At 38.8% G+C, this 24,083-nt stretch overlaps 1 protein-coding gene across 1 annotated transcript; it reads left to right on the forward strand.

The window, feature by feature from the left end:
- Nucleotides 1-14,628: 14,628 nt before the first annotated feature.
- LOC141908327 (uncharacterized) lies at nucleotides 14,629-24,002 on the forward strand. The gene is made up of 16 exons (XM_074798332.1): nucleotides 14,629-14,908; nucleotides 15,528-15,734; nucleotides 16,197-16,549; nucleotides 16,640-16,730; nucleotides 17,188-17,305; nucleotides 17,449-17,593; nucleotides 17,906-17,996; nucleotides 18,355-18,525; nucleotides 18,942-19,180; nucleotides 19,571-19,661; nucleotides 19,743-19,944; nucleotides 20,396-20,531; nucleotides 21,047-21,197; nucleotides 21,867-22,132; nucleotides 22,307-22,430; nucleotides 23,029-24,002. The coding sequence occupies exons 1-16, from the start codon at nucleotides 14,879-14,881 to the stop codon at nucleotides 23,368-23,370; spliced, it is 2,757 nt and encodes a 918-aa protein (XP_074654433.1). The 5' UTR covers nucleotides 14,629-14,878; the 3' UTR covers nucleotides 23,371-24,002.
- The last annotated feature ends 81 nt before the right edge of the window (nucleotides 24,003-24,083 follow it).

Raw genomic sequence — 24,083 nt, forward strand, 5'->3', positions numbered from 1 at the left:
GTTCAGTGATATATGTGATCCAGCCTCCATTGACAGCAGCCCAACCTGCCTACATCGCTACTCTACGTTTATTGTTAATGTCGCTCGCGCGTGCGCTGAGTGAGTGCAGACTCTGATTTGTAATTAACCATTCAGGATATCAGCTTATGTCGGTCTCATGATTGTAGTTGACTGTCAACAATTTATGAGCTATTACCGCGCATGGATTCATTAATGAAAAATGCAATGCGACTCCGGCGGTGTCTTGTACAAAGGTATGCTCAAACGAAATACTTTTTCTCAAAAAAATTTTGCAGTACGGTAATTGATATATTATTTCGAATTATTACGCTGTAGTCCTCTCTCTTGGTTGTCTTGAATTCTGAAGCATTTATTGCATGATGTAATGAGGATCGTGGAAACTGAATTTTTACAAAAAAAAGAAAAACTTCATCGGTTTGAACTGTTTAATATTTGTTGATTATCTGAATGAATGAATGAAAAAATAGTAGTTTTCTTCATTGGGCCTCTGAGTGAATATAGCTTAGAATGAACTTAATTAAAATTAAAAGTAACTACTTAAAAGAAATCGTACTCAGTATTGAACTTGAAATATTTTGATGTTCTACTTAAACTTGAATTCAGCTGCTATGCTTGTCATTGTTGGTTTGAATGATTATTCTGTTGTTCTTAAAAAGTGTAATGAGAGAAATCCTGCAATACATTCCGCCAAAAAAAAATTAAAAGTAGAAAATGGTATATATTTCGAGCACTGTTTTTTCGGCTAATAACTATTAGCCATCATCAGGCGTACTAAGAACAAAATGAAATTAAAGGAATATTTATACGAGAATCAGACAAAAAGTCCAAGTGAGTAATTTTTCTTTTTTGGCTGAATCTATTGTTGGATTTCTCTCATTAATCACCTTACACGGATATATTGTGTATCTTCTCGACTCTCGTGTTTTAGGGCCTTTTAGAAACGATGTTTTCACCGCGTAGGATTCGCATCTTCGCTCGAAATCGTTCCCTCTTTTTCATTCCGTATCTGCAGTTACTATGGAAACTGGTTACAGATTTTCGCGTTATTTCCTGAGATTCGTGATTCATCTCAATTAGTGGATTTTATAGTTGGGTGGGGCTGATATGTGAGGTACATCTCTCTCTCTCTCTCTCTCTCTCTCTCTCTATTGTATACTTCGATCTCTGGGTAGCTTCCTAATTAGCTCCTATTTTCCGCTCGCTACATGATCACCTGCTTTTCATGTAATTAGAAGTCGAATCTCCACAACTTCTATTGTAAATTCGGTTCATTCGAAACTCCTCTTGGATCGTGCTTAACATTTATTGCAATTGCGATGAAATTTCTAATCTATCCATGCGTAATTACATATGTTGAAAATCTGCATGAAAAGTCTAGATTGAAAATATTGGTATTCATATAGATTTAAATGGACTATAATTTTGAATGTCTTACCAAAAGCTGTTCTTCAGTAGAAGCACGTATATTTAGAAGACAATAATTTTGAATGTTATGTCAATAAACTGTTCTGCGATAAATATTTTTTCTTCAGATCAGTTTAATATACTGGTTTTGACTTTTGGGCCTCATCAATTCAGTTAATTCCTGAATCTATAAAACTGTAGTTGAATTATTTTTCATTATCTTGCTGTAAGGAACCTATTAATTTTTTGTGACCAATCGGAAAAGACAAAAGGGTGCTTTGTATGTAATGTACAGTAGTCGGTATGATTCTCGGAGAGGGCTGTAATATGAAACAATCAATAGATTCTGAGATCAGATCCATTCATTCTCCCTCTCCCCGATGGTGTAATCTCTGTGTTGCAGGCGGTGAACTCGGTGGATTATAACGGTTTATCAATATTCATATCTCGTCATAAAAGCGTGCACATCTACGAGAAAAAATATTCCGTTCTATTTGGCGTTGTGAGGATTCCACAGTCATTAGATTCTCCGGTCTAATTTTGACTTCAGATTTGGTTCTAGTTTCAAGCTTTCAAACGATATCTAGGCCTATAGGGGATGATGGTTGTGCTGGAATAGTAGAATCTTTTTGAATCGAAGTAGATAATTGGAAATTTCAGTTCTGATTTGTATAAACAATATTCCAACCAGCCTGAAGCGGCGAGTGACTGATTGAGGTTAATTCTGTTATTTGATTTCCGATTTTTAAGTCAAATCCCTCGTTTTGCTCCCAGCAGTTTGTATTAAAGGACACCAAATCAAAATGAATCAGATCAAATCTACCATTGAAACAAACAACAGGGTCAATCCCTATTCTAAGATCAGAATACTAGATTTTCCAAAAGATGACTACTACAACACTTCTTAAATCCTGGATCCTGGGGTAATTTTCGTTCTCAAACGAATTAAAGTCAAGCGCTTAACAGGGACCATATATGCTCGAGTATTGTGTTACTAAACGCGAGAAATCCAATAATAAATGTAGCCAAAACGAGAAACTCAGTACGCCTGATGATGGCTAATAGTCTTCAGCCGAAACGTTGTGCTCTTCTATTCAAGTTTCTCGTTTTGGCTACATTTATTGCAGGATTTCTCGTGATTATTCATCATACATGGATAATGTGTTTTTTTCTCGACACATTGTGTTACTACCCGGTGTACGTAGGAATAGGAATCCAGAATATAGGCCTAGTGAAACACTTGATAACAATTTAAATCAGGAAAACCATTTATTATCGATACTCGAGTACGAATACGTATTGGAAATTTCAGCTTTACGTCGTTATTTTCGCATTCAGTGTAAAATTACCGTTTTCATATTATATTTCTGTACTCAATTATCGATTGTGGCAATTATTTTCTAAATGACACTCCATTGACCGGGTTAAATATTGACATTTTTTTTGGTGAAGTTGATGAATTTGCTTTGTGTTATTTACAGAAGAGAAGTTCGTCTACGTCAAGTATAACATCGGAGGAAAGTCAGGGACCGCTGGTTATATCAGAATTGCGACCTATATCACCTATCGTGACCAGTAAGTATTTTTGTTTATTTCGTTGAATTCTATTTCGCTATATACGTAGATTTTCTGTTTGATACAAAAGTCGTATTCGTACTGTTAATAAATCAAAATCTGGCTCAGAGCAAATTAGGAGCTGGACAACCGTTCACATGGGTGCCAAATGTGCGCGGCCAAATTTGGCCTTACAAAAGATGTTGGACCAGGCCCGAGCTAAATTTTAGCACGGGGGTCAAATTATTGTGTGGGAATTGCTTCAGGTTTTGGAAGTGAGTCGCTTTGCTTAAGCATTGTTTAGTCGACCTATTAAGTGAGTTGTTTGCATGTGAACATGCTCTTTTATTTGGCCTGGGCCAAATTTGACTCAGACCAGACCTTTGGCTCGTACCTGGAATGGGCTAATTTAGAACAGACCGAATCAATGCATGTTTTTAAATCAGCTCACATCGCAAAATACCTTTACTTTCAGGTAATATCCGGTGTCCTCCCTCTCGGACCATCCCGTCAGTCACCTCTCCCGAGCCTCTACTAGTTAGATCTGAACAACTCGACGAAAGCCTAGGATTTTCCCAAGTCATCGAAGAAAGCTCTAAACTGGCAGCTGGGAGTTCAGCTGAAACTGAGGAAAAACTGCCAAATACTAGACCCGTGAATCAGTTTGTTTTCAATGCTGACGCTGATTTCCTTCGAGATACCAAATCTCGACTGCAAAAACTGTTGAAATCGGTGCCGAAATTTGAAACAGAAGAAAAGTCCATAGTTGAGAGAAGCGCGAAAGATCAAAGACCGGAGAAATCAAAGTCTGATCAAAACAAACATGAACTCGAAATCAGCGCTCGAATCATCGCCGAAGCTCGTGAAAATCTGGCAATACTGACGAATCGAAAATCATCATCGGCGGCATTAGCAGCGATCGGAGCGTCGCCGAAATCGATTTTAAAGAAAAAGGTCGAAAATTCGACCGAATGTGAAACCGATATTATAGACGACGTTAGATCGACGGTTGATTCGACAGTTTCGAAAAATGACGGTCAAAAAGCATTTTCGACTAAGAAAATCTGTGCTCCTGCTTATCTGAAAACTAATTCAGCACCTGCCTATTCCGCAATGTCGGTTGATCCTATCGGGTATTCAAAATGTGATCCAGGTGGGGTGGGGTCGAATACGCTTACCAATGGAGATCATTTTCTTGAAGATCGTTTGAAAAAGATGATGATCTACGATGATAATGATAATATGGGTAGTTGGAATCGAAGGGTAGAACATCTGCGATTGTTTAGGGGTCACGGAAATTCAGTCCATCAGATCGACACCAGTCGATCTACTGATTCGCGGCGGAACTCGGCGGGATTCCCGGGTAAAACGCCAGCACCACCGCTAGATATGGCAGTCGTCGCCAACGACATCGAAAAACAACGTTCCCAAATCGACGTCATTCAGAAACATATCGATAAGATCAACCGCGAAATATCGCTGGTCGAGGATTATTATCCGAAAGAGCGACCGAAATCGATGGAAACCACGATACTCGATCGTATCGGTAGAATCGACGCCCAGCTGGAAAAGATGAACGACGTCGACGCCGGATACCGCGACGATCGTCATTTCTCCGAACGCGATTCGAATTCGAAACAGTTTCCGACCGCCGGTTCTAAATGCGTGCAATTTCGGAATCGCTCGAATTTCGATGTATCTCGGTTTCCGTCGCAGTCCGTCGAATCGGAACCGATTCGCGAAGTCGGTAAATCGGCGGTTGTTTTACTGCGTAAAACAGCCGTGAAAAATGCGGATAAAACAAAGGGTTTTAGTGATCGGTCGATATCGAGAGATAATATTCTACGAGCTAATCTCGATGAGTCAGCTACAGCTGGCAAACCAACGTTCATACCGAATTTTAGTGATTTAGATATTGCGAAAGCAGCCCCCATTCAGCTACCAATGCCTATACCAAATATTACCGATCTAAATATTGCAGCTCCAGTCCAGAAATCAACGTTCATACCTAATTTTACTGATCTACATATTGTGAAATCAGCTCCCATTCAGAAACCAACATTCGTACCAAATTCTACTGATTTCGGTTACGCAAAATCAGCTCCCGTTCAAATGCTGGCGTTTGTACCAGATTTTACTGATGGTCTCATAGGGAATTTCGAACCAGGAAAAAAGACTGATAAATTGTACGAATTTCAGTCGTCGGACGCGAAATCCATTCTGGAAACGCGCAAGACGCGAATCGGTTCTGACGATCGAGTTATCATCGATACGGTGCACCACGCAGGCGTCGCTATTAAACCTCTCGAAAAATCCGACCTGATTACGGTGAGCGCGACGAACGGCGATAGTTTTTTCGATCGCGATCGGAACGCGGCGGTCGAGAAAGAAAATGGCGAACGTCGCGAAAAGGTCGTCGCTAGAAATCTGTTCAATAACGAACCGGAGGAAGCGTCGAACCGGTTATCGGACGTGGTACCGTTAGACGATACGACTGTCGGCGGTTATGACGGCAATATTGAAGTAGAAACAGATTGGAATAGTTTCGAATTTGAACAGGCGGATCATAGTATAGAACGTGTTCAGTTCGTTACACCTAAGAAAGTTCAGCTGAAATCTAGAAATACAGTTTTAGATGCGGAACCAATTCAGACGAATTTGATCGCGCGAAATTCACGGGCAACCGAGATATTATCGCACGTACCGCCTAAAAAGTGGATTATTCCACCTCAATATAGCGGCCTTATCCGAGCGGCGAGGAGAGACAAGGAAATCGTCGATTCGATTTTAGACTCTGATTCAGAAGTTGTCGAGCTGTTGAATCGTTCGTCCGAGCTACAATCGAGTATTCGATTCTCGCACGATCGTACGCGGTTCTACCGTCCGCTGTCGCCGGTCAAACGACCCGCCGCGATGCACCACCACCGCACCGGTAGACGACATCATCATCGGTCGAGGTCGCTTGAGAAAGTTTTCGAAAATCTCGGCACGGCGAACAACGTGCTGGCGACGTCGTCGTCACGCGCAAAAATCATCGTCGATCGAATTTTGCGAGACGGAGAAATGTACGAATTGGTGTCGACTGCGGATAGTGAGTACGACGACGATCGGTCGTTAGTAACGCGCAGTCGTTCGGAACATTCGTTTTCCGATACTTTGTCTTTGACGACGATTAGTCGTTCGGTATCGGAGATTAGCTTATCGACTAACGACGGCGGGGAATATCGCGCCCACACGGAGGTCGCGACTCGAAAAAAAATGACAAACAGAAAAAGCTCGACGCCGATCGTCCTCAATAAAAAGAAGAATGAAAAAGTTTGCGCGAGTTGTAAGAAAAATTCGGCAAAGACTCGTCGTCTGCCGCCGCGTAGCGAAAACGATACGACCTCGAACGCGGATCGCTCGAAACGAACCGACGTCGTCGTAAGCGAACTCGAAAAACGATTTCAGAATCTCTTCCCCGCAAACGTGAAATCCGACGCGAACGGTTCGTGTCCCGATATGAAAGTCATCGACAGCGATTCGGTTGAGACGAAGCCGTCGCAATCGGTGCCGACGACTGCCGATGAAAAACGACAATCGAAACGCGCGGACAGTATATTCGAAACGGAAATACTGGACGGATTGAATCCCGACCCGGCCGTGTTGCATAGAATACGCTTGATCGAACTCGTAAGAATCGACGACGACTGCGAACGCCGACATGATTACATCATGAAGGTACCAATTTCAATATCCTTGCCAATGTCCACTCCAAGTTTCAATATCCAAGTCAATGCCAACCCGAAGATCCAATTCCAGAGTTGAAAGTTTTGAATCGTAGAAAAAGTGGAAAATGCACTGGCTTTGATTTCTTCCGACTTAAATCTGAAAGTTTCATTCAGGATTCAGTTCCATCAGAGATAAAAGTTGAATAAGAATGGTAAAACTAATTGACAAAATGAACTGACTTTGACGCGTTGAAAAATTTAAATTTGTTCAATGAATTCAACTGTTTTACTGTTATTTACATATCTAGAACTGGGTACTGGTTCCTGGATACAGGGGTTGAGACTCAAACCTTAAATGTTTTTATTGTTTACCGGTATTACTGATATGGTTTTAGGTTCGTTTATTTCGTCATTGGTTGAGTTACGTGAAGAAACAGCAACAGAAAAAAGAACGGCATCAAAGGTTATTATGATTTTGGCTCGAATCGTCTAGACTCGATATGTCAAAATTGAAGAGATTAATGTCTTCAAACAAGAAATAACTAAAACAGAGTCAGCCACTTACCTGGAAATCAGGGAAAAGTCCTAGAATTTTCATTTCTTTAAAAAAGTCATTGGATAGTCAAGGAATTTTGTAAAAAAAGCTTAAAATCAGGCAAAAGTCAGGGAAATTTTTTGTGATTGCTAGATCCCGTGTAAAATCAAACAGTTTCTGTCTATGTCTTACATATTTAACTGTGATAACTGATTGGATTCTTAGCAGATCAAGTCAGGGAAAACACCACGTATGTCAGGGAATAATTGGGGAAATAGCAAGTGTCCACCCTGTAGAGTAAACATTACGCGCTGGACTTCCCATATTTCGATTCAAATTGAATGATCCCCTAATAATGCAAAACAAAAAATCTTCAAACTATTGCAACTGAAATGTTCACCACTTTAATTGCCATTGTCTGCTGTAATTCAAAATTACCAAACGTCAACGAAAATCACTGGTCTCAATTGATTCAATTAAGAAGAAGTACCTACCATTTTAATATTTTTCTTAACTAACCGGTATCTAATATCTTTTTAGAGCTGACGATTTTCATCGGCGTCGTCTCGAGCGGTTTCATTTCAAACGGTGGAAGTCGAGTCTGATATCTCTAGAACAGGAACAATGCGCCGATAGTCTACGCAGATGCCATCTGCTCGTGCGGGGTCTACGAGCTTTCAAACAGTCCGTATGGATGAGCAAACTAGAAAACAGTATCCGACTACAGGAAAAACGTCGACGAAGTGCCTCGAGATATTTCTATCTGGTAGGTTTCGAGTTCTGATACTCTCAAGTGGGAACGCAATCATTTGAAACTAACCTAGAGCCGGGGAAAATGTGTGAATTCTAAATAGGCCAAATTTGACTCGGGCTTGATCTGGCCCGAATCATCTCTATGCGATCACAGCTTAATCATTAATCTGATGGTTAACTTGAACCCACATTCAAGCAACTGACCCCTGAACTGTGGAACTGAGTCTTGAAGAATCAGATTTCAATCTGAAACAGTGCATGAGAATCTATGAGTCTTAATTACCAGTTACTACATATCTCTACAGTATAATTCTAACCAAAAGCTGGTCTCTGCCTATTAAAGCCAGATTTTCTAAAGCTTCTGCTTGAATAAGGGAAAGGACTAAGTTTGATTTATTTCTATAGACAACTAGTTGAGTAGTAAACATTAGATGGATAGATAGGTCTATCGTTATTTTTTGTAGTGGCATGGTAAAACTGTTGCGAGGAGACGTCGATTAGCGGAGAAATTTTTCAACAAGTGGAGGAAATTTGTACAACGCGCAAAAAGGTAAATCACCTCTGGGCTTTATTTTCGACTCGAAAACTTTCACTTTTTCACCAGCGTTTACTTGAAAATTGTCGATTCTTTGCAACTTTAGGAAACGGAGCTTGAACGAAAAACGAACTTTTTTCGTGACGAAAAAAGCGTTTATTCATTGGAAAGAATCTTACAACGACAAACAACGAATGAACATAGCCTCGATACATCATAGGTATGATTTCTAGATAAAGCAATTAATTTGCTGCACAATTGCTTACAATATCATGGCCCTCTAAACATTTTTTCCAAGAAAATACTGTGAACTCCTTTCATTTGGGACCGATTCAAATTTTTGTTCACGTTAGGCAATAATTAGAAAGTGGTATTTAATTTGCATTCTGTTGAAAATGGTCTAAGATTTATGTTTGAGTTAAAGAGATAATTCGATTTAAAGTATTTGAGTTAGGAGGAAGTAGGACGAGCGCATTGAAATCCATGTGACAAAAAACAACTTTCAGCATGCCAAAACAAAACAACAAAATATCCCTTTTAAAACGTACCTTTTCCTTTATGATAAGGCTCTGTTTACTGAAATGTATTGTATTTCACAGGTTAATGGAATTGTACAAGTATTTGATGATTTGGAGAGTTTATTCGTCAGGGCGTCAACTCTACTATCAAAATCAAGAAATTGCCAGGTACAATAGACAAATACGGTAAACTTTGTGAGATTTTAAACTCGTATTAATGATAGTAGTTATTGATTTCCCATTTTGATCACTATCCAGCTGGGAGAAGTAGATTGTTCATTCACTCAAGTTCAGATTCAGGAAAAATAAAACTGATATGATAAATGGACATTTTTTGTGATTATAGATTACAGTCGGAAAGTAAAACGATGGATAAAGCTTTCCGACAAATGAAAACAGCCGTCAGAAATAATCGCATTGCTCAAGCGCATTACAGGTGAATGTGAAACCCAAGAGAGAAATTGCGACCATTTCAGTTCCATAGATCGTGTTACCAGTAGATTTGTCTCCAGTGTCAGAAGTAGCTCACTGTCATTTTTAACTGAGATGGATTTATATCTGGAACTGAATCCAGTTTTTCTTCATTCAAAAAAGTCTTAAGTTAGAAATGAATGTTGACATGGGGAATGTTAATTAACCTATTCGCAGCCAGGTACCAATATACAATGTACTTCCAGTTCTGTCACCTGGGCCACTACAAATATATTCATACCTAGCTGATTCCTCATATTCACAGTTAGATATTTGCACTCTGACACACAGGAATAACACAGTTCCTGATTGGCTGGCAATGTGAACAAACTCATCTTCATTCTCAATGCTCAATGGTCAATTTTGAACACGGGCTGACTTTGTAAGCCAATGACAACCTGATGACAATGAGTACATGTATATTCATAGTGGCAGTGAACGTGTTAGATATTATCTAATGTGCATTTGAATGAAAAAATCTGAATTCAGTTTATATAGTTCCTTTATGACAATTATATTAAACATTGTATTTGATCGATTTAGTAGTTAATGAGGCAGTTTTTGTTTTCTCTTATTTAAGGAATAAACTGATGTTGTGTACTGTTACTGAATGGCACAACAGCTGTAAAATATCACGAGCGAGAGATCAACAACTCGGTGCGACAGTAGTTCAACTACGTAGGCGTCATCTTTTACACTTCGGTCTGAATCTGTGGAGGAAACGATATCGTGAAAAACAAGCTGATCGGTTCCGTCAATCGCGTACTGTCAGGTGAAATTCAGATGGCTCGATCAACAGGGAATCTTACCTGACTAGAGGGTCCCTACAGCTTGGTTCCTTAAAAACTCCTAAACATAGAAATGCTTTTAAAAGTGCTTGAAACTACTTTCATTTGAGCAAAATTCCCAAAACTCCTTTAAAACTCCTTCATTATGAGATATGAAAATCTAAAAAATTTTGTCTAGTTTGTAGTTGTACAGGTAACTACACCTAGATCGATACAGTTGGGATCAGGTTTTTTTTTCATTAGATTAGGCAGTTACCGCATTAGAAACTGGGTTTAGTAGGGTAAAGGATAAAAACCACTGAAATACCGGTTTATTCAGATAAAAAGTAACAATTAAGTTGGAGTCTCCGGTAATTGGGATATGAAAGTGATGCAGACGCGTCCTGAAAATTTTAAACTTTCTCCTTGAAAACTCCTTATACCCAAGAATGAAAGATCTTCAGGAACCCTGTATATCGTAACTAATTTCAAAAAGTTCAAAAGTATTCGTGAGGTCTGATTATAAAGAGTCGCGATGTTTCATGTTTACAGGGTATACTTCGTTAGATGGGGTCAAAGAATCAGCGAACGTGAGGATTTTCGAGCTCAAATTTGCGCGATTCGAGTTATCGACCAGTGGCGTCGTTACGTGAGAATCCGAGAACAGGAACGTCATAAAGCCACTAGAATCATACAGACGAGTTGGTTACGATTTCTTCTTCTGAAGTGGAAAGCAAAAACTGTCGAGATATCAAATTTAAAGTACGTGAATACTTTTGTTCTTTGTTGCCATTTGTTTTTAAGGTCTTATGTTAAGAGTTGTAATTCCAGAATCAAATATTAACTGATCACTGTATAAGTGGCTCCTGGTTTCATAGACAAAATGTAGATCAATTATATGTATATCTAATTTAGACAAATGGTTATCTTCATCACTATGGGACCATTCATACAGCATCTAGGCTAATTGGGGAGGGGGGTTTGAAAAATCAGCATAAATGATGTTCAATGGCAGAGGCAGATCCAGAAAGGAATTTTGAAGGACTTCGATGTCCACAAAGGTGTACTCCTACACTGAGGAGCTCATTTTGAAGAACTTGTCATGTCTTAATAACACGTATCATTTTCATTCAGGAAGCAGGTTAGAAATTTACGGCAGGGATGGGTGCACAGGCGGATGCGTCTTGCGTGGTTTACTTGGCTGGTGAAATATGAAAGAGTTCACTATACAAGACTCTCTCGTAATCAGTGGTCGATGTATTGCGTAAGAAAAGCAGCGAAACACTGGTTACGAGTGACCAGATGGAAAAAATTAGAAGTCCTACATGAAAGAGCTCGAGTTATGAGAGAACAAACTTATATCAGAGGTAACTTTTCATGAAGGAATTTTTGCATGAAATCAGGGAAAAGTCGGTAATTTGTTGAGATAGAGCATACATAAAATCAAACAGTTTCCGTCTATGTCTTATGTATTCGACTGTGTTAATTGATTTCATTCTAAGCAAATCAAGTCAGGGAAAATAACGTGCATGTCAGGGAATATTCAGAGGGAAAAAAAAGTCAAATATAAAAGTGGCCATCCTGATAATGCAGTATTAAGCTTTTATGGACCTAATTTTTTGAGAAAAAAAATGAATACCAGGTATAAAACTACCGGTAATATTCATATTAGAATTTGCTTCTGTATCTGTTCATCCTTTCTTGTAGTTTCATTTACGAAATGGAAGACAGCGACAGTTGAAAATCGTTGGAATCTACGACGCGCCGATGACTTGAACAAACGCCAATCTCAACGTAGATTACGGAGAATGCTAGACGCGTGGTTCATCTATACGAAACAATCGCGAACTATCCAGTCGCTTCATACCCGAGTCAGGTGTACAATTCTGACGAAAGCTTTCGACGGATGGCGTTCGCGCGCCGCCTTAAAGAAAGATCATGATCAGAAACTAAATCGCCGTCAACTCGAAACCCAACGTAAGACGTTCAATTCATGGAGGTAGGTGAAATCTTTATCTTTTCGGCTTGACCGGTAGACTGATATTGATCTCAGTATTTAGGAGTTAATTAACAAAACCCAAAGTTGATGATTTTACAATTTATTCTGACAGTGTTGAAGTTTTGACTAAACCTCATCATCAGATTTTCTGTTTCTCTGATGTTCAAGTGTAGTCAAAACTTCGAAGAAACTGTCAGAATAAATTGTTGAATCATCAACTGTGGGTTCTGTTCATTGACTTGGCCAGAGCTGCCCACTCATCCTACTTATCAATCTTTGTTAATATTTTGTCGCGAGAAATACTGATTTGATTTGTTTGATGCGTACAGAAATATGAAAGTTGTTACTGAGGGTCTTACTGTTGATTACTGATTATTGGGTGATTTGAAAATTTTCCTTCATATATCAATGAAATGTTACTGAAAACAAATTTGTTACTGCTAGCACTTTACAGAGGTTGGCAGCCCTGCTGGCTACTGGTAGCTGCAGGGTCCACTTTCCATGAATCAGAATGGCTGAAAGGTTTCCGATCACGGGTTACATTTTTACGGTATGTTTATTTTTCTTTATCTTTTGCAGGTTAGAGCTACAAAAGCAGAAGATCGCCGGAGACTTTGAGCAGCTCGTTTTTAACCGTCGTGCCGTAGATATATTCAGAAGTTGGAAATACGTCGTGCAAAGACGAAAAATCGCTCAACAATTCAACATCAGACGCTTACTCAGGTTATGCGTGAACGTCTGGAAAATGGAATACGAGATGAGAATTGATAGGAAGGAAATGAGAATCGGAAATCAGGTGATTCTGATTCTTTGAATAACTAAGATATTAGACTTGTTACGGTGATACGTGTATATGGTTGTAAGACAGTCTTGAATCAAAACCTTGACTGAACTACTCACCTAGGTCTGGACTGGAGCCAGGACCCGGTTTCACAGTAGTTAGTTAACCCTTTCAGCGTGTCTACACCGCAGTGTGACTTATAAATCTGTGATGGACATGCCACAGTGCGGTGTATTGATGTTATTAGCAATTCGTTGTTGTCTATGGAATTATGGCAACACACATCAAACATGCAGAAATATTACGATTGATTAAACACTATATCCGTGTGAAGCTAAGTAGAGAGAATCCCACAATTATAACGGAAAAACAAAGTCCAAAAATGTAACTGAAGCTAGTAGTTTATTCAACGTTTCAATTATATCCTAATAGTCATCTTCAGGAATAATGAATTACAACAAAAATTATGAGATATATAGACAATCCAGAAACAAAGAGACTAATTCAAGTAATCAGAGATGATACAAATTAAAGGAAAATTAACGTAGAAACAGTACACCTCACCGCAGTATAGACGCACTATAGCCATGTGCCAGTTATACAACGTACTGGGGTCAAATTTTTTTTTTGGGGGGGATTGTTTTCAAATCATCTCCAGCATTTCAGGGTATTAGTTAGTCGGAACTGAAAATTTAACCTGTATTCCAATATTTCACTTGCAAAAGATTTAGCTGGGTTCTTGTCATTTTACAATGTTTGTATCTGTATTTCAGTTGCGCAAACACGTTACGAAGAAAGCTTGTATGAAAATTTGGAAACTAACGACAGATCGACAAGTGCTCGTTCAGGAGATTATCACTACTCGACTGGATGAAAAACGAAAAGTGCGTTACTTGAAAGTTTACATGCAAAATTGGAAATGCGCATTGCGTAACCAACACACAGCCAGGTAACCAAACAGTTCCCTAAATACTAATTTATATATCATGCCTCGTCCTTGAATTCTAATTAACTCTGAGATGAATCAATCCCTAAATTGATTTCACTATGACTCAGTTCCTCCACAAAGTATTGTCTCATGCTATCAAAGATTTCCTATTGTCATATCCTTCGTCATGAAGATGTGTACTATTCCAAAAAAAAATCAGAATTTTGATTATATTTCAAACAAAATTGTCTCTCATGCATTTTTTTACTGCTTGCTCGATGCCGGCTTAAGCCCAAAATAAATAGGTGCATGACGTTTCCAAAACGTTTTCGAAATGTCATGCGCCGCAAAGGGTTAAGGTACCAGTTTCTTACAAGCTCGGCATTTTTCTGGTCCCTCATCCATTTTCAGTTATATGTCCTGTAAAATGGATCAACTTGTAACTTATTTACAAATAAATCATGTGTGATGTGTTAATCATGCCCAATTTCCTATATGTATCTGAAATTGAAAAGGAAAAATGATAACAATACTGTTTTTTCAATTCAAGTAAATTTCAAGAGAAGAAAACCGTGAACCATTTGAGACACGTGCTGCGACATTGGCATGAGTTATCTCGTCGGGAAATGAACGACTCGGTTTGCCATCTGAAATCGCGAATCAACGCCGAAGAGCGGAAAATCATCGGCGAAAATCAAAACTCGTCGTGTCGCCGAGATTCGGCGATTACGGTTAGAAAAATTTCGGCCGGTTCCTTGAATTCGGATTCGTCGGGTTTTAATACGATCAACGCGCAATCGTTATCCGTGAGTTCTTGTAGCAGCGATGAATCAGAAGATATATTCTTAACTCCGGAGTCGAGTCCACCCCGAAACGACGATCAACGATTACCTCAACAAACGATGGTTCAATCGAGAGAACGTAACTGGAAGGTAATCCATTGAATTCTAAGGCTGTATAAATGTCAGTTATATCATAAGATAAATAGATTTTTTTTTCAGCTGCAGTCTTAGTTAAGTTCTGCTCACTTTCAAAGATAAAAATTTAACCTTTAAACTGCAAGAAAATTTGTAATCTGTTCATTTCTATAGCTGCTGAGTCTGTTAAGGCTAGCTTGACCATGATTTTGGAACTTTTGGGCTGCAGTATCAGTTGAGTACTGCCAACTTCTTATATGAAGTATTATATATTCGCATATCAGAAAGGTTCCATATATAGACTTACTGGTATATGAAATTTGGTAAATTTTTTACCAAGAAAAAGCCATATCTTAGGCTAATCCTAATCCTAAGGCTAATCCTCCTAATCAGCTGGGTCACTTTTGTAAACTGCAATCAAATTTGTAATCAGTTCATTTCTATCGTTGCCAGGTCTGTTATGGTTAGCTTTATCATGATTTAAAAAAACTGTAATGTCCAGGGTAGATAGGCGGATGGCCCGGTCAACTTTTTTTAAGCTCAACAGAAATGAGAAACAGCCTATCAATTTCTATTGACTATCAAATCCTATTGTCTTGTGACTTGAATTCATTATTTGATGCGTTTATTTCAGACTGTGATGTTGAATGCGATTACGAGATGGAAGTACTGGCCAGTTAGTGCCGCGTTTCAGCAGTGGAAACAGTTTACGCGAGTTTCTAAGGTAGCGCGTGCGGTTACGCGATCGCTCGTCTCGCGTCGGTCTGAGAAACTCGTCAGTGACGTGTTCTATAGCTGGAAATATCAAACACAACTTTCGATAAGAGCGAGGCAACATCGTGTAAGTGTTTCAACATGATATTTCAGTAATTTTGATTCATTCCTAAAGATTTTGAACTTTTTTTTACTAGACGTACCTAATACTTACCGGTATTGGTATCAATTGATCGTCTGCTTGCAATTTTAACCCTTTCAGTGCTGACCATTTCTTACCTTAAAGTGCTGGAGATCATTTGAAAATTTTAAAAAATTCAACTCCAGTGTGTGTTGTATAATGGGCACACCGCTATAGTGCATTTGATGGTTACTAATATTTCTTTCAATAGAGATTTTAGATAATTACTAATTCAACGCATTGCAATGTACATGCGTTCAAAGGGTCCTATTTTATCCCATACGATGTCCTATTTTCTCCGAAAATTTTAAGACATCGATGGGTAACAGCATAGAATCGAATGAAATGTACTGAAGAGTGCTAAGAAAGGAAAATTTTTTTGTATCTCGAATCTTATCTCTGTCACAGGTGTGTTCATTGTTGAATCCGGCCATCGAGACCTGGAAACAATTCTCCGAATTGCATCACAGAAAATCACACGACAAAAGACTGGCGCGCGATTTCTATTCGAGCAGATTGACGAGGGTACATTTCAAAGCGTGGAAGCTCAGAACGACAGAAAGGTTCGACGCAGAGGCGCGAGTCCTCAGCTCGACTAAACCGCTGACGACTAGAGACGTGGACGTTATGAAGTGGAAAGTCGAGACGTTCCGTCGCCGTAAGAACGAACGAAATTTGACGGAATCGTTTCTCGTCTGGAAAGAAGAATATTACAAACTTCATCTCGCAAAGCGTCACTGTAATCGTATCTCGTTACGCAGGTCAGCAAATGAAAAGATTTTTTTTTAAGTCCTACTTCGAATTTAGAATTACTGAAGCAAATTTAGTATTCAATCCATTGTTTATTTTAGGTGTTTTTATGCATGGCTGAATTGTTACGATAGTTATAAATATCTAGAGTCAGATCTTATAAGACGATCGGAGAGCCATCAACTCAAACGGGTAAGGGCTCGCGCTCAATTCTTCAATCTGAATTAAACTACTAGAGTCGCGAACTTTACCTTAATGAACAAATAACCACGGTTGATGATTAAAACATATATTTTCCGACAGTTTCGAACTTTTGACTAAACTTTATCATCAGAGAAGCCAAGATAACATAATAATGGTATACAGTAATTTAAATGGAGATTTCTATTTATAGATTACTATATACCAGCCATCATTATGTTATTTTCGTATCAATGACGATGAAGTTCAGACAAAACTTCGAAACTGTCAAAATATAAATGGTAATCATGGTCTATTTCGTTTTATAATCCATGATTAAATCATCAATTGTGGGTTTTGCTCATTATTCTGAATACTGAGATTGATACCAGTCAAACTTTACCTTGAAAGTGATACCGTTGATTTGCGAGAGATCAAAGGAATATTTCTTATGGTTCGAATTTTGTAGTTCTTTGGGGAATGGTATGAACGTACTGAAACAGTTAGGATGGCAGCAAATTTTCACAGATGTAACGAAATACAGAAACTCAGGCCCATCCTGCAATCGTGGAAATTGTGGAGTTCAGGTAAAAACCCTGTGTTTGACTTAATTAAGATCCCCTATTTAGAGTGAAGTTAGACAATAACTGATGTTCCTTTCTCAGATTTCATGAAAAAATCGCCTTAATTTTCATCATTTAAGGAACAAACAATTAAACAATTTTCCTAGGTCGACGTGATGAAAGAGAACGAATGTTTCGGTTGAGGGAGGCTTCACGACGAAGGACAATTGGAACTGTGTTCACTCTATGGAGAAATAAGATTCAAGTAATTCAACTCGGCGACAAGTATTTCTCTATCGGTCTCATCGACAGGTAGTTACTTACTAGTTCTATTCCAATATTACGTAAATTACAGGGTAGCCACTTGCCTGAAAATCAGGGAAAAGTCTGGGAAATTTGTTGAGGTTGTTAGATCGCACGTGTAATCAAACAGTTTCCTTATATGTTGTACGTATTTGACTGTTGATTGAATGTATTCTTGGCAGATCAAGTCAGGGAATACGTGTATGTCAGGGAATAGGCAGGGGAAAAGCAAGCCAAATAAACATAGCCAACCTGAATAGAAATATTGTATATTCGTTTGATTGAATCGATTATTATCTTATTCGTGTGATATATTTATAGGTGTTTTCATGATTGGTTGAATTTGACGCGAAAACGAAAACATGATCGAAAATTGTTCGACGACTTCAGAACATTGCAGAGGAAAAGAAAGGTATTTCGGTAATGTCAGTCAGAAAGTTGGCATAGTTTCTTGAAGTCTTCTTATCTAGAATGCAGATAAGTTGACATATTTGGCAAATCAGACAAAACTTAACCATAAATATGAAACACAGAACCTTTACATGTGCAAATGTAATCTGCTGGCTTATGATAACTAGAAATAGGTAAAAGCAAAGATACATAAACAGGATAGTTTTTTTGTATTTTTGGTAAAAGGTCAATGGCAGAGGAGTGACATAGGTGACTTGGTGTTTTTCTCTTCATATACGAAGTCACGCTAATTATTTGACTATAAGATAGATTTTCAATTAAAATTAACTGACAAGTAGATGTTCTGGTATGATTTGCAGTTGAGATTGGCATTTTCATTTTGGAGAAAACAACACAAGCTAAAACTTGAGGTACAACATTGGAAAATTGAACAGAGAAACCGGCTGGTGAGATCAGTTGGTCGGAGGTGGAAAGAAAATGCCGAAAATAGACAAATTCGAAGGGAATACGAACGAACTATCCAGAGACAAGTAAGAAAATTCTTTTAACCCTTTCATAGCTGAATAGTTTATACCTGAAGGTGCTGGGGATGATTTGAAAATTTAAAGAAATTCCAACCCAGTGTGTTGAATAACGGGCCTTAAGTGCATCTACACCACAGAGCCATATAACTATAGTTACTAATATTTAACTATATTTGATGATGCTGATGATGCATTTTTTCCGAGACCTGTAGTATGCCGGTGCTAATGGTTTGCCATGCCTGATGGGTATACTTTGGGAAGGGATCATCAATAATTAAGAGTTTTTTCAATCAGTCAATTTTCACGCAATTGGTGGTCATCTTAGTCTTGTCAGTCTTCATGCGTTGATGCGAAAAAGGTCAAGCATTTTACCGAATAGGCACGGTGGTGTCCCAGACCCTAGTTTGTTTTTTTATTTGAAGGTCGTTGAGCATTGGTCCGCATTCGTCCGATCGCGTTTGAAAGTTTCCTGTACGGTTCAACGCGTCGCTTGTCGTTGGTTAGAATATACGCAACATTCGCGACATTTAGAAACTCTGGCGGACGATTTCTGTCGTATCAAGTCGGCCATTCGTCTGAACAAAGCTTTCACCAAATGGAAGCAACATTTCCACAAATATCAAGTCAGCGAATTGATGTATGAAGATAGATTGCAGAAACGGTAAAGATCTTCTTTTTCGGTCAATTAACCATACAAGTTTTGAAATTGTTGGCAAAAATACAATATTTCATTGAAAATCATTGGCTTGTCTGCATATTTTAACATAAGTTACAAATTCGTAAATTTCAATCGTAAGACTGGTCTTAAGTTAAATTAGTTAAGCTGGTTTTGGACTGGCCCAGTATCACAAAAATGATTAACTCTTAAATCAATTTAAGATAACCTGAACTAATGGAGAATAAATTGATTTTAAAGTTAAACCTTTCTGAGAAAAAAATTAGGACCTGTCTTAACTCTGAAATATGACTACGAACTGCGCCCAGGTGTATTTTGAAAAATCTTTACTTCGTGAATGATGGCTTATTAACTTCAGTTTCCTTCTTTCTTCAGCGTCTTCAAAGGTTGGTTGAGAATCATCCGGCATCAGAAAAACCTGACGTTATCGCTCGTAGCGTTTCAACGCAAGAAAACTCGGCAGCTAGTAAGTCAGCCCCATTCGAAAAGTAAATGAATAAATGAACGATAAGTGTTTTTGATTTTCAATCGGTGTATGTTCTTTCAGCTTCACACGACGTTCAGCGTTTGGCGATCGGAATTCCGTCTGCTGAGATTACGAGAGGAAATCGTCAACGATCACATTGACAAACACGATCTGAATTTGCTGCGTCAGGTTATCAACGAATGGCATTCGTTTACAAAACAAAGCAAACAAGAACGGCGGATATTATCTCGGATTCTCGAGGCATGGAACATATTCGTAAATGGCAAGTATTTCTGATATACCTCGTGGTACTCAGAAAATTGTCTTTCCTTATTATGGCTGGGTGGCTGGAATGAAGGAAACATTCGACCAATCACAAAAAGATTCCCACTCACACAGAAAAGTCTTTGAAAAATCTTTTTGAAAGATAATGCATTCTGACTGCTTCTTAACTAGCTAAGATCCTCTCACTCGTCACTATAGCCATGGTCATTTACGTAACAAGACATATATCTGCCAGTTGAGGGCACAGGAAATAAGAAAATATCACTCAGGCCTTCTGTATTGTATACCAGGACTGTATGATAAATATGGCTTGTAATAAGCCAGAGAGAATGGCTGAAGGTCGATCAAAACATCAGGGTCAACCAAAGATTTGGCTCGACTCTGTTCGGGTGGTCAGGGCAGTTCCCTGTAAGACTGATCTGTAGATTACAGGTTTCTTTTCGTTACAGGACAAAAATTGCGCAATGATCTCATGAATAGATTTGTGAGCAATCGATTGGTCGAAAGTACGTTCAATTCGTGGAATAAATCGGCCGAACGGATGAATCGGGCTAAAGAACACCATGAGAAAATTGTTCAATCCAGGTATGGTACCAATCCCTGACACTTCATGCTTAGTTCTACAGTTTGGATTTTATTCAAGACACAGTTTTGTAGTTACACTGAATCTTATCCTATGCATTCGATTTTGACACTGGATTCTTGCCATTGCGTCGGTTTCATTCTAGACCCAGAGAACTGCAGTTATGGGTTGAACATCACTAAGTCCTCACAATAATCTTTATTAACCCTTTCAGTGCTGACTAATTGATACCTTATAGTGCTGGAGATAATTTGAATATTTTTAGAAATTCCACCCTAGTGTGTTGAATAACGGGAATACCACTATAGTGCGTCTACACCGCGGCCGGTGTATTGTTAGTTACTAATATTTCACTATGTTGTTCAGGTGCTGCCATTTTTCAAGAGAGATAATTACTAATTACATCAATACACCGCAGTGCGGTGTACTAGCAAAATCCATCACCGATTCATACACCGCACTGCGGTGTAGACACACTGGAAGGGTTAATAGCTCTTCATCTGTTTCATATTGTAAGAGTTTTGAAAGCTTGGTTGAACATCGTTCAGAGGAAGCAGCTTCTGAAAAACCTAACGGCACAACAGCAAAAAACGGCACTATCGTCGGCTTGGCTTCGATGGAAAATCGTATTTCAAAGAGACAGAAGATATAATGAACTAGCTGCAAAAGTGAGTATCGCAATGAACCAGTTCAATACTAGTCCAATCTATAAATTCGAGGGCTATGTCTTGAGACAACATGACTCAGTATGCATTAGACAGGGTGACCACGATTCTGGAAATCAAGGGAACTAATTTCTCTTAGGGAAAACAGGGAATTTGATGAAACTCTGGAAAACACAGGGAAACAGTGTTTGTGTTGCTTGTGTATTTTCCCCGAGAATTGTGTTTTATGGTATAAGAGCATAACCCACAGTTGATGATTTAACAATCTATTCTGAGTTTTGAAGTTTTGACTAAACTTCATCAGCGGAGAAATGACAATCATCAACTGTGGCTTTCACTCATTAACATAATAATAATATTTATTTCGCCATGTACATATGCAGTATAAATGATATAAGCTTATAGATTATAAACAATTAACATACATACACGGCTGGATGCTTGGATGCTTAACAACTCTATTAGTGCCATTCATAAGAACACAGGGAAAGTTCTGCTTTTACCGCTAAAACAGGTAATTTGTAAATGGATGGATTGTGGTCGCCCTGTGACGTGCTTTCATTTAAGAATTTACGTTATATTCCAAAGTATCCGTTGTAATAAATAGATTCGCTGTTCCCAGCGATGTTTGTAGCAAAGAGGTTCCAACTGTAGCGCTTTCTTCGATTCCAGCTGAGGCAGCATCACAGTCAGGAGGTTCTGCTTCATTACTTCGAGAGCTGGCTGCAGCAGACGTACATCGTGTTATTGTCGAAGGAACAGAATCGTCGCTCGCTACAGACGTCGTTTACTCACTGGAAATCGCGAGTGAATCCCGCGCAGATTACGCATGATCGGGAACAGAGCTGGGGCGTTTTCGCTAGACAGTTAAGATCGGATAAACAGATTCAAATCGATAATATCAGAAAGGCTGTCGGTCATTATCAAACTAAACTCTGGTAAGAAATAATCGATATTCATATTAGAAATCGTACTTCAATCGGGCTCCAAGTTTTTGGTACTCTGCAGCTTTCCAAATGTCTCTTAGCTGACAATTTGAAAACTACTGACCAACTAAAACTGCAGTGTCTCCTGGTCTTGACTAAATGTACTTGAAATTTTTATTTTTAAAGCAAATGGGCGTTTAATGTGTGGCAGAGTAATTGTAACAGCGAGCGTCGTCGCAACGAGTTAGCATTTAAGTATGGACTACGTTGGTGGAGACTTGCTACTGGACCCGGTAAAGTTTACGAAAAGGTAATAAAGGAACTTTACTGTGTCTTGTCAAATACAGTGGAACCTTGAACTTTGCATGAGAGGATGTCGGGCGGCCTAGCTCAGTCAGTTTTGGTATCACATACCTGATATAGGTGATAGAACGACGAGCACAGACTGGCAGCTGAACTAAAACATTGATTTTCAATCCATTTTACACTGTATTGAAGGATAGCCAAGAAGTCTTCTTTGAATGGGGTGGAATATAGGAAAGTGACTCCATCAGCCTAATTTGAATATTTAACATGTTTCCATGCCTAAATACCATAATTTTTGATGATTTGAAAAAAACTACAGTTGGTAGGCATGGAAACACTTGATTTATTTGAAAAATGGTGTCACTTTCCTCTAAGACAACCCCATTTAAAGATTTTTCGGTAATCCTTCAATACAGTCAAATGGATTAGAAATCATTGATTTATTTCAGCTGCCTGTCTATGCTTGTCCTATGTAAACTTTTATCAGTTATCTACTGCCAAAACTAACTGGGCTAGGCCACCTGACGTCCTCTGAAGCACAGTTGAAATAAACATTACTGAATTACCTCTACTTACACATTGTTGGATCGTTTATTTTGTAGCGTCGCGTGCGGTTGATGAAATGGGCGTGGTGTAAATGGCGTAAACAAGTCATCCGCGAACGAGTATCGAGACAGTTCTATCGACGCGGGCAGCTGAGTTTACTGTCGAAAGTTTTCAACGTCTGGCGACAGTCGGCGACGACGTCCGAGACGTCGCGTTCGCGCGCGCAGATTTCGTTGATTTCGTCGAGCGAATCGGAATTAGCGGCAGCGCTCGAGAGAATGAGGTCGGAAATGAAGTTCGACGCGCCGACCATATTCGTTCAATCGGCCAGTTCGATCGAAGACGGCGCCGAATCTCCCGACTTGCTCGATCGGTCAATCGAATCAGATGATTTCTAGGTTCCTCCGCTTTGCAATAATATAACAAACTCAAATTATAACCGTCCAGTATTGAAATGTGATTAATCGCCCTGAGGTTGGTTTTTCATAGAGCGTGTCACAGTTTAACTGCCATGGGTTAACTTACCCGTTCAGTGCGAAGATAATTTAAAGATTTCTAAAAATCTCACCTGAGCGTGTTGTATGATAGGCATGCTACTTTGATTTTATAGACCGGGTTTAACATAGATCTCGAGCTAAAACTCCAAGACCGAGACGAGTTTGTACATGTAGTAAGAATGGGTTAAACTGAACAGGTCTGAATGCTGCACTCAATTCGATAGTTGAGTTAGCTTTAGCATAAAATGAAAAACCGGTTTATAAAATTGGCCATTGATGTTGACAAGATAAGAAGACCATGAATCCAGAGATTTGGTCAGCTGAAAAGATTGCCAATTCCTAAGTGGTGATGAAGCTATGGCAATGGGTTAACACAGTGGGCTAGAATTGAAACTAGATCAACAACAAGACGTTATGACAAAAAATTCACCAAATCTGATCTGTAAAAGTTCACTTATCACGCATGTGTTGAGATTGAAAATGATTTTGTTGTTAATAGTTTTCTATAGTTTTCGCATGTGTTCATTTTTATATTCGTGCAATATATTTTGTCGATAGAATAAAATAAACGTTGAATTTTGCAGAAATCGATGTTTTTATTACGATGTATGTTT

This window comes from Tubulanus polymorphus, chromosome 7, assembly GCF_964204645.1.
Source record: "Tubulanus polymorphus chromosome 7, tnTubPoly1.2, whole genome shotgun sequence".
Classification (NCBI taxonomy): Eukaryota; Metazoa; Nemertea; class Palaeonemertea; order Tubulaniformes; family Tubulanidae; genus Tubulanus; species Tubulanus polymorphus.